The sequence below is a fragment of the Cyanistes caeruleus genome, chromosome 2 (assembly GCF_971803275.1).
Source record: "Cyanistes caeruleus chromosome 2, bCyaCae1.hap1.1, whole genome shotgun sequence".
Taxonomy (NCBI): domain Eukaryota; kingdom Metazoa; phylum Chordata; class Aves; order Passeriformes; family Paridae; genus Cyanistes; species Cyanistes caeruleus.
Window position 1 is genome coordinate 6,655,350 of NC_141702.1, and position 11,967 is coordinate 6,667,316.

The window sequence follows — 11,967 nt, forward strand, 5'->3', positions numbered from 1 at the left end:
AAATACTTAGCTTTTGTACAGCTCCAACATGCCACTTTCTGGTAATGCTTTCAAGACAGCAGCCAGCACTTCTCCTTTGGAGCCTTCCTTTTCAGCTGCCCCCATAAGAGAGTGCTTTAGATGGGTTTGGGTTTTGCTCTTTGCACAGTTTCATTTTTCAGTGATATCTATTCTAAGCATAAACAGGATTTTTGTTCCCAAGTCTCTCAGTCTAGTTTTAGAAGGTTTAAATTGCATTAGCAGAGAGCTTTGTGTTAATCAGTTTCCAGTTATGGTAGAAGGACAGAAGGTTTCATTGCTCTGCACTCAATATGCAGAGCATCTTCCCACCTTCAGCTTCTTGCAACTCTATGTCTTCCCTGCAGGATAACAATTTCTCAAGAGTAACAACAAAAATATCAGCTAGAAATGTAAAGAAATACAGAATTTTTGACCCTCTAGGGAATCACCAGGTGCACTAATCTGCCCTTAGGTACCCCTTTATAAAACAATGCAAGTGCTCCTTCTAGTAGGTTGTCCCTGTGGTTTCTGAGTTTCTGCAGAGTTTGCAAAATGCTATAGTACTGAATGGTTTCATGGCAATGCTAGCACAACAATTTTCTTTAAAAGCAGGATATCAACAGCAATGGAGTTCATAACACCAGGAAAAGCTATGGTATTTAACACCAGGGCAAATCTGCATTTGAATATAGATTGGTAGGGCAAGGTCTAAGTGTAATACCAGGCTGCAGAGGAATGATTTTCCTCCTTGGACTTTAGGAAGGTAGAGTATGAGCAAAAAATTTCCTAGTGCTGAAATGCCAGGGATGACTGCAGGAAAATGCATGGACAACATGCAGAGGAACAGATACGTGCTCTCAGGGAAGTCAGAATGATTTTAGAGACTGCTGAGCCACCCACATAATGTGGCCTTTGCATTCACCAGTGAAATTCAGCCACGTCTGGGTAAAAACTAACATCTGCTTCCCAGAGCAGCACCTGCACAATGCTTGGAGCCAGGCAATGCTCACCAGCACTGCATCTGACCTGCACAGCAGGGGGAATCAGAGGAAGAGACAAATGCAATTATCCTCACTGAAAACCAGCCAAGACAGTGAGGACAGTGTGCTCACTCTTGCAGAACAAAAACTAAAGAGTATTTTTAGTGATCCACAGCTGCAAAGGCCTGAGGTTTTCACCCTCTTCAGCCCTGTGCCTGCATCTTCAGCTGCTGCAGCTTTCCTTGCTACTTTGGGCATCCAAAATAACATCTCCTTCCTCATCTCACATCAGACAAGTGAGGATGAAACATGACCTGTTTGTACAAATCCAGCAGGAGTAAGACATGGAAAGTCAGCTGTCATACCTTTCCCTGAAGGCCAGGAACAGAGGCACATGATGGTGGCATGAACATTTGCTGCTGCTCATGGAGCAGTGAGCCCTGAGCCACTGTGGGTCGTGCATGCTGGATGTGACTGCAGGCAGTTATCCCACCAGAGAGGAGAAGTCACTCCACGGGAAGGAAATGGAGTGAAAAAGGATCAGGAATGGAAAGATAAAAATGAATTATTAAAATCTTAACTAGCTAGTGACAAAGGACATATAAATGATACAATGTTGAGTAAAGTCTTTTTAGTTCGTTTGGTATTTGCAATAAACTCCTTAAACCTTGATTCTGTGCAAAGTTTTTAACATTGCAGATGGATATAGCAGAGAAATATTGATTTAGAGCATTTGGTAAATGGTCTATTGAGTTCTGTATTCTTTTTCAAACTCTTCAGGGGAAAATTATCAGACTAAAAGTAGGCAGATATGGGAAAATTTCTTCACAAGTGAAATTTCTTTGTACCAATTTTTGAACCAGGTTTTTAGCATGGTCATTAATTTTTATGCTTCTTCCTTATGGTTATGGTTTAGTGTTGCAATATTATTCAAAATAATGAAGATGTTTTAGCTAGCTGTGTAAAAATCCAACCTTTTCTTTGTCACTCTAAATTTTGAGACACAACCATATCTCACAGCAGTGAATTCCAGGGATGATTTGCACACAAAATGTATTCCAGGAGAAAAACAAATACATTTGCTGGCTTTAGTTTTTGCCCAAAACCCAGAGGCACAATTTTGGATTTCCCTGCAGAGGATCACAGAATCTAAGGCAAGAGGACAGCCTGCTTGATGGAGCATAGAACATTCATTGTTCTGTGCTTCCTGAGTAACAGAGCCCACCTTTCCTTCCCAGCTCAAAAGAAACAGCAGGGCAAGGCTGAATATTTCCTCAAAACACTAAAGAACACAGCACACATCCTCAGCCTACCCCACATGTTCTTTCCTGCAGAGACCAGAAGCCACCATCAATCTTCCTGTGTGTATGGAGCTCACAGGAATGTGTGAACTAATAGTAAAATATCTGTGAGAAAAGGATCTGGCAGGAAATTATATCCAAACTGAAATAAGTGCAGCCCCACATATAAAATATTAGAAAAGTATTTGCATATGCATAGGTACTGTGAAAAATTACACTCCACAGCTGAGCCAGACAGACCCTGGAGTTTATAGGTGCAAAATGCAGCAGTGGAAATGTTAAGAAATACCTTTATAAATGTATGGCTTTTTAAGCCCTGGAACAAGCTGTTGATGCAGGTTGTGGAATTGCTATTGGTGCTCTTCGAGGCTGGATTTGTCAGTGCCCTATTAAGGATGATATACACAGAGCTAAATAATTTTTGCCAGGAGGCAGCTCCTTTCCAGCCCAAATTAGCCAAAGGTAAATGTGATGTTCATTGAGCACAAGGAATGAAACTCCTCTTTAATGAGATCAACACACAGAAAAGGCGCATCCAATAAAGAACTTTAAATAACCCATTGGCAGGAATGAGCATTGCCATGAAAAGGCAGAAAAATGAAAGCAAGAGGTGTTCAGACAAATGTGTGAAGCATCTGAAGAGGAAATATTCTTTTCTATCAGGACTGAATTGGTGTATTGACTGAGTAGAAATCATACATTTGAAGTGCAAAAGCAAATAATTCCTTTCAGACTTTGAATTTTTAGCTTAAATCATGGTCTCTTCTCTTATTAATTCACATTTTCCAAAGAATCTTAGAAATGATTGCAGAAACTTCGAAGCAGTTCAAATGACAGCTACCAGCCTGTTAGCTGCAAGTGGAGAGCCAAGGAAGATGTTTTAATAATACCAACAACAGTAACAGACAACACTCTTTGGAGACTTCTCTTGGGACAAATGGGTTAATTGAGTTCCAACTAGCGACTGAAGAAGCTAGACTTTACCTGCCTTTTCTCAAACAACAAACACAGAGAATGTGTTTTGTATTTACTCTGTCATTATGGATCTGGCAGTGGTGGTCTGTGCTGGGCAGTGGTCACTTGTGCTGAGTCTTAGAGCCACTGACCTGCAGCCCTGCAGCCCCACCATCCCTGGAGGATGACATTTGGGTTGATAAGAGACCTTCTGAAGAGTCTCTGCAGGAAAAGAAGGGTTAGAATCCCATTTCTAAGGGATTCAAAGCAGTCTGTGCATATCTGCTGTACATGCCTCCATGTGTCATGTTCTTGGGTAAAATTTCTTTCCTTTAGAAATGAAAAAATTCCACCTACTGCAACAGGAAATAGACTTGTCAGGAACTACACCATGTTATGGGGAAATAAATAAAATAAAAAATAAAACAGAAATTTTATAATTAAGCCCTTAAAGGTCTGCTGAATGTGTGGAGACATGAACTGCTGTTACATCTGAACAACAGATTCACTGCATTTTAAGGCATGGAGGGGTGGGAGTTTATATCAGGACTTTCTTTCTCTACAGGGTCATTCTCTTGCTCCTCACCCAGACAGGAGGTGATGGTGCAGCATGAGATTCATATGGGATTTGCTTTACTGCTGCATCAAAAGGACAAACCCAAAGTCTGAGTCACCCATGGAATGTTTCTGTCACATTTGTAATCAGCAAGTCCATTGCTTGAAGCAAAGGTTAGAATACTGTGAAACTTCATGTTCAGGTAAACTGGTGACAGCCTGTACTTTGGCTCTCACATTTGTCTTCTGAGGTTTGAAAAAAATAATTTCTCATCTGAACTAGGGCTTTTTTCCTGCAATTTTCCATGACTCTGCTGCTAATATAATACTGTGACATCTTAAATTTACTGAAAGGTGATCACCAGTCATTATTTCAACAACTGCCATCTGAAAGAGGTAGATGGCTTCTATCTGAAATGCTAATAACTGCCTGGAGTCTTGTCTGATATTGCCTTGATTCCTCCTTCCATTTGAACAACTCCAGGGAATGAATAATGGGAAATTTTAACAGAAAAGTCTGCACTGAAAGTACAATCTCTGCCATCCATCTTGAGCTCTTACATCAGGCACGGGGCTACTGCTGCACACAGGAAGCCTATTGGCTCTTAAAGTTTTTGTACCTCTTTACTCTAGCAGCAGTTTGGTTACTGGCAGGAGTGGCAGCAATACTGCAATGTGTGGTAGGGCACTCAGTGAGATTAATGTTCTCTAAAGAGTCAGTTACAAACAGCTGTTCCCACAAATATCTTATGGACTTCATGGTCTGGCCTTACAAACGACAGGAAATATTTTTCACATCCACTGTGAATCCAGCCTTCTAAGAAACATGTACCCTTTATAGCACAAAAATCATAATTACACTATAATTATATTGTAGGTGGGTTTTAATAATAAGATTTCTACTAATCTATATAATGAAGTACTTCATGGACTGGTCGAAAATAATTGCAATGTAAAATGATGTAATTTGTGCACCTGCATTTCAAAAATACACAGTTGGGACCTCAGCTGAGTTAAATCATTATCTCCCTGATGATATCAGTCTGGTTCCTGTGCATTAAAAAGCAGATCATGGGAGCAATAATATCTCAATTATGTAGTTAACCTTCTGGTTATATTAATTAGTGATGATTAGGCATGGGAAACCATAATTATGTCATGTACATAACACCCCTTTGAAATTGCATATGAATCTAAACACAAAAGGCAGATGTGAACATCTAACCAGGGCTAGAACAAATCTGAAACTTAATTATATGACCCTCTATCCTCTGTCTGAAACCTAGGCAGTCGTGACAGCTCTGCTGATGCTAAATTTGTAGAAGAAACTGCAAGTTTTATTTGTCCCAGAAGAGAAATGTGAGGTAGAACAGTCTCATTTTTCTCATTATTTCCTCTGATTTCACACACAGATTATTAAATTCTGACTAAAAAGAAAGACAAATAAAGCATTTAGGCCCGACTCAACTGATAAACAAAGAAGCTCTGAAACTAAAGAAGTGCCTTTGCATTAACACACAACATTTATCCATTTGTCTGGGGTAAGAGCAGCTAAAACTCAGCCTCTCTTGATCCTGTTTGCAGGAGATTTTGGCAGCCAGAGATTTGCGGGGGAGCCTCCTGAAGAGTTTCTCCTGAATGACTGCAAAAATGCAGTGGTAGACATTGTACTGAGAAAACTTTTTCCAAGGCAGCTGTCTGAGGAAACTGTGGCTGGGAAAAGAGAGTCAGAGCAAGCAGGATTTCCCACCACTGTCCTCATGCCTAACTTAAGACTGAAATTTTTCACCTTCAAGGATAAAGAAAAGCCAGTCTGAGCTAACACTCTTCTCCCAGTACAGCAGAGATGTGCTTTATCCCAGCAGACCATTCCCTCACAGCAGGACTACAGTAAATAATTATGTTGGAGGTCACTCAGTCTAGATTTAGAAAAATATAAACATTCCGCTTTTCTATAGGCTTCTGTCACCTACTGAAACCTATAGAAGCTCTGCACTGCAAGAGGAATTGTGGATCTAAACTTTCAGGGTTATTCCTGTCATTCAGATGGTAGCATCCTGTCACCCTTGCAGGGAAAAGGACAAGCCCAGAATATAACAAAATTTCCATTAAAATTAGTCCTTTGAAAAGTGAATGCTAGAAGGAACTGCATATTTTTGACCAAACAAATGTGCTTTAAATGGATGGTTTGCAAATGTCAGGTTGAAGTGTTCCAAAGTTGGGAGCTGCCAGAATTAATGCTGCCTGTGTACTCTGCATTGCACTTGCAGGGTCTTTGTCATTGTTATTGCCTGGTTTCAGTTTTTTAAATCTAAGTAACTTGACTTTGAAAGTTTGACTTGCAAATCTGGCATTTGCAGTTCAGGGAAACCCCACCCTGCACACTTTTTCTTCTACCTTCACTCAATTATCATTTGATGTTTGCTTTCTGCTGTGCCAGCAGCAAGGGACACTGGAATAACGTGGGCCAGGGTTATTTATTGACCCCCAGAATCAACAGTCCTGGGGTCTTCCTGTTTCTACTCTGAGCTGTCATATCAGTCCATGACAGCCAGGTCCAGCAGAAAACCCTGCCCAGTGAGGGCTTTGGTACTCTGGGCAGAGCAAGGTCTCATTAAATGGCAGTGTCCCTTGAGGGACTAAAGGCACACGGTTCTTTGCAGAAGGTAACCCAGTAAGACTTTAATAAGATATTCTGCCTGTCTTTTCCTCCACTAAACTGTAAGTGCTGCCTAATATTTATAAACAGCAGTTCCCAAGCATTGCAAGCTGTTCTCTAATGATATTTTCAATTCAGTCTGAGACTCCTGAATGAAATTTCAGAAGAAGTTACATAAATGCTTTCTTTTTCAACCTGAATTGCATTCAATATAATATTATAGAAACAATCCTTGCAAACATCTCACTTCAAGAGATGTTTTTTCCTTTCCTTTTGCTCTTGGCAGTGGCTGTGACAAGAATGACAGGGCAAAACACAACAGAAAGTTATAAATGTTACTTTTCCTAAGACAGCAAACAAAGTCATGGACTACTGAGGTGGGAAACTGAGGCACTCTGCTTTCAGAAGCTCTGACCTGTGTCTCACCCTGGGGCTGCAGAGAAGGTTTGAACTGAGGAGCTCCTTGGGAGTGGCAAGTCTGGGACCTGTCAAAGAGAATGTACTACCCATGTCTCCAACCATCTAAAAAGAGACACCAACAGAGGAATGCACAGTTTAGGGAAGGTGCTTCTCATCACTTCAGGGCTTTTTCACCTCTACTTCAACTTGTTACACAAGCAAGCCAGTGCCTTTTGCTTCCTCCTTTGATATGCACCTCCTGACACACAAGGAAAAGGTTGTCAAAATCTGCTAACAAGCATGACCCCCTCTTCACCTCATGCCTTTCTCCATTCTTTGTTTCCTAAACCCACACCCCTCATACAGGTCAGGATCTGTCTGCCACAATCTGGCATGTTCTCTGCTGGCTTTCTTCCCTTCCCCATCTCAGCACTTGCCTTCCATCAACTCCTCTGACACCACAGAGCCATGCACAAATCTGAAGAGCTGGCACAGGGCAGTCCATGTCAGGGACCATTGCCACAATTCAACAGTGCAGATGACTGAATTAGAGACTTTGGCACAGCCTTATCACTATTAATGAGGCTGAACCAAACATTCAGTTCCTTGGGGTCTTTTGTCTCATTCCTCTCTTTGCCTTCTGGAATTTCAACCAATCCCTCCATTCCACTCCTTCCCACCTCAAGCAGCTGCTCCAGAGACTCTGAGAGCAGGACTGATGAGGCCACAGCTCAGCCTTTTGTTTAGTGACACAGATGCATTATTAGATTAAGTAGGAGGTTTAAGTAGGCCTAGATTAAGTAGGAGGTTTGGACTGGGGATGCATACACCCACAGGAATTTTCTTAGGGGAAGATAAGAAAATATGGTCTTTTGGGAGATTGAGGTTTTAAGGAAAGTATAAGACCCTTCTTCAAACCTTGAGTCTGGCTTGTAACTTTGCTATTTAGTTGACTCTTAGCATAACACAGTACTTGCTCTTGAGGACTTGAAGTGTGAATAGCACTTAAGAAATTAGCTGTAAGAATGTGGAGCTCTGGCCACAGGTAAGATTCTCTGCCATCAGAAATTGAGCATGAAAATGTTTAGCTCTGGGCTGCCACCACTGAGATATTTCAGAATCATCGCTGGGGTTCAGACTCACGGTATGGCAAAATTCTGACAAGCGTGGATGTGAGGGTACCAAACACTGCCTCCATAACTGAGTTGGGCACCTTTCCCTCTGCCTCTCAAATGCAACTTCCCAGCAAACTCATCAACCACATGGATGCACTGGAAGCGCTTGGAACCAGACAGTTACAGAGAAAGCAATTCTTCTGCCTAAAGAGCTGGGTTTTACATTTGTTCTTCTTCCACACCTTCCCCTGTTTGCGTGGAATGCAAATGAAATCTGTGCAGCTGATCTAGGATTTCACAAACCAAGGGATTACATGCCACAGATCCTGACAGGCCTCTGTGCTCTCAGCCGGGCAAACACCACAACTGTAATCTCCTCTCTGAGATAAAGTCCATCAATCTTATTCTTACACCATCCTGTCTCATTCTGCCCTTCAGGCAGAACTCAAAAAAAAGCCCTTCTTGGTAAGGGTGTTAAAATCTGCCCTCTCTTGGTACCCTCCTATTTAACTTACTCTTTTGGCTTGCCTCCCATCAAAGTTGGGTCAACACATATCCATTTTGTCTGCTGAGCTGACTACATTTCAATAACAATTTCTCCTTCATTCTGTAGCAGAGATCAATAACACTGCCCCTCTCTCATGTTGGCTGAGATTCCAGGAATGTCATTTGCTTTTTATTGTTGCTACTGCTTTGTTTTGTCTCTATTTTTCTTTTTTTTTTTTTTTTTTTTTTTATTTCTTTCTTTTTTTTTCCTTTTTTTTTTTTTTGGCAAGGCACAGATCAATTTAGAAAGATGAAAATGACTTAGACTTTCACTCAAAGTAAAATCTGCACTTTATAACCCAGGATGTAATTTACAATTCTGTCATTAAACTCTGTTAATCCTATTATTATGAAGATAAATAATTACCCATAGCGAAGAAAGGGATTCCCAACAGAGTAGAATTATATTTTCCATCAGTAATGAAAAATATCCCTGCCGCAGTGACACTGGAAATACAGATAGTGAGTACTCCCAGGAGTCCCAGGAAAGGTTTGCTACGCAGGCAGTCCTTCATGGAGCTTGAGAGGGTAGCAGTCAGAAGAATCAGCATCAGGCTCACCAAAATCTTGCCCCTGGCCAAGAGACTGGTCTGGTGGAAGTCCTTCCAGAGGCTAAAGGATGCTAGTGAGTAGAGCTGCAGATCCTGGTGATCCAGCTGCATCTTGTGCATCAGTTTACAGAATTCGCTCTCCCACTTCTCCCCAATGAGGTCCTGGGTGACAGAGCCATATGTTTGGAGGTAGTAAGTGATTTGGATGGCTCTGGCTGATTTGACTCTCTGGTCCTTGCTGTTTGGCACTTCCATAACCCCTCCAAGCTGGTGGCCAATGAAACTTCTCCTTCCATCCTGGGAGAGAAAGCAGAAAAGATGGGCGTGTGGTTATCATGTTTATGACGTGATGCAGCGATAGGCTGTGTCTCCTCTCACAGACATGCTGAGAGCTCTGCTCAGACACCACTGCACTCAACAGGAGCCTTGCCATTCACCTCGCTGGGCTTTGGGATCTGTCCCTGCTCCCTGCCACAACTCTGTCTTACTCATTATAGGCTCATTTGCATTTCTGTGCTGCAGTTCAGGGATTGCTCAGATACTTATTGCAGTCTGGGATTCCCAGATATCCAGGACCAAAATGTTGCATGCAAGCTCCTCACCCCATGGGAGAGGATGCCCTTTCACATTTAACTGATGGACAATGACAAATCTCCAATTACTACAAAAAGTGTGAGATGATAATTAATTTCTGGAGGATTTGTGATTACTTGACACATTGGAAATTATTTTTAGAAGTTGGAAATATACAGAAATTCAGGATACAGACAGATCCACAAAGTTTGATACCTACTCTGTCTTCAGAAAATATAATTAAAATCAGACTTTTTGAATTGTTAATTTGAGATTTCATGGATTTGTATCAGTGGCACAGAGAAAAGAATCTACCTTACACCTAAATTTAACCAGGATTTGTTCATTCATACTTTTCAAGAGTATAAACCTTACTCTGGTCTCACTTATTTTGGTAAATGCTATGATATATTAAACTCCATGACAATCAGTAAAGGAAACATCAAGTCCACTCAGCCTCTGTCTGTAAACGAGACCAGGCCTTTTTTTTCTGTAAAGTAATCTGGCCTCATTTAAATATTTGGGGGTTTTTGTGGTTTTGGTTTTTGTGGGTTTTTTTTTATTTTGTTTGTTTGTTTTTTTATTGTTAGAAGGATTTTATAAGAAAGGTCCTCACTCCTTAGTCACTGGTTGTAGGATAATTGTATGTGCCCCTTCCAAGACAGGGGAAGCCTGTGTGAGTTTAGATCAAATCCAGTTGCAAACTGAGGAATAAGACGCAGTGATAAAGTTGTTCCAGCACAAGTAATCTCTTTGATCAAAAAAATCTAAATCCAGGGATTGTCTTTTGTACACCAAATAATATTTTGCTTTCTCCCCAACATAAATTAGATTATAAGTTTTCAGATTTATTCCTATTGTATTTAATAAAAACAAAATTATCAAGGCAGTTGATGTCTAAACTGCCTTGCAGCAGTGGGTTCATATGAGAGAACATTCTTTGCCTAGGCACACTACTGGAATGAGCTGACAGCTTGAATTTGGGAGAGGCTCTGCCCTCCATACACACACACGGAAGCAGTCATCTGCAAAAGGCCAAAACCATTTGGGGGAGACACTTTAACATGTATTGCATCCAGCATTACCCATTTCTAGAAGCACCTGTGCTGCATGCAGGTCATTATCTGAAATTGCCAGACCTGCTCAGAGCAATGATTCCCATCCTAAGGAAAAATCAGTGAAATGAGGCTTTATAAAACAGATGTCTTCCAGCATGTTGGCTCATAGAGCAAATAAATATCAGAAATTGGGAGACAGTGTTGAAAATGTTTTATGTACTCACCTTGCCTTCAATCAGGTATGTAAAGGACGTAATCATCACACTGAGAGATTTCTGCCTATGCCTACATTCATGGAAGGAGCTCACACTGTTCCCAGCATTTGCCTGCCACAGCCCAGGGAACGTGACAAAGTGCTTTTCAGAAGGTTTTTTGTTGTTTTTTTTCTTTTTTCCCCTATTCCCAGTTGTTATTTCCCCCAAAGTAGTGCCTTTTGGCAAGGGTATCCTGGCACGAGCTGACACAAAAGGTGAACTGCAGTCTAGAGCCAACTTTCCAAATCACCTGGAGCCTCATTGCAAATGTCACATAAGCAGAGACAGCTATCACAGAGGGGCAGATGCTGCTGTTCAGGTTCCAAAAAATCCTTGTCCCCAGATTTCATATTCAAAGCCTGTTTGGATTTTTAATTTCTACTCTTTCTAAGGAGAGGTCACACCTAACACTCAAACACTCACAAAAAGTGCATTTCCAAGCTGGTAATTAAAGCCTGAGCAACGCAGTCCTGGCTCACACTGAATGCAACTTTGCAGCTAAAAATCCCCACTTGGCACAGCTTTGAAATTCTGGAGAGAATTTTCACATTTCCTCAGTGTCTGGGCAGTGCTGTCATTCAGAGGCTTGCAGGCACTGCAGGATTCTGTAGCAGCACAGCTCCCAGCCCAGGCAGAGCTCTGTAATTCAGGTTTCATTGATTCACTATGCAGCAGGCACGGCAAGGTTATGGGAAACTTTGTGATGACCATCTGCCTTCCCCAGCAAAGAGTGCAGTGAGCGACGGCAACATTTCAAAGGAGGCAGCAGAGCAGGCACAAATAAATCATGTTCTGCCATATCTCCCATGAAACAGCAGATAACAGCTATTTTTTACACTGATGTACAATAGGGCACCCAGCTCATATGTCAGCAAAATAGAGAGTAAGCTTTCAGATGGAATCGAGGAAATCACAGGTGCCGGATTGCTGTGAGGATATTTTGTCTGTTCCCTTCTTTCAGGAGGCAAACTGTTCCCTGTCTAAGCAAGGCTTTTGCCTTTGCTGCAGTTATGGTGTACAGA

The 11,967-nt window shown here is 41.5% G+C and overlaps 1 protein-coding gene across 2 annotated transcripts in view; it reads right to left on the reverse strand.

The window, feature by feature from the left end:
- The window catches only part of PTCHD4 (patched domain containing 4), an 80,690-nt gene that overhangs the window by 46,409 nt on the left and 22,314 nt on the right, over positions 1–11,967 (reverse strand). For both annotated transcript variants that reach the window (XM_023924300.2, XM_023924301.2), the window contains exon 2: positions 8,877–9,357. In XM_023924300.2, coding sequence (XP_023780068.2) covers positions 8,877–9,357 — 481 coding nt within the window. The remainder of the gene's footprint in view (positions 1–8,876; positions 9,358–11,967) is intronic.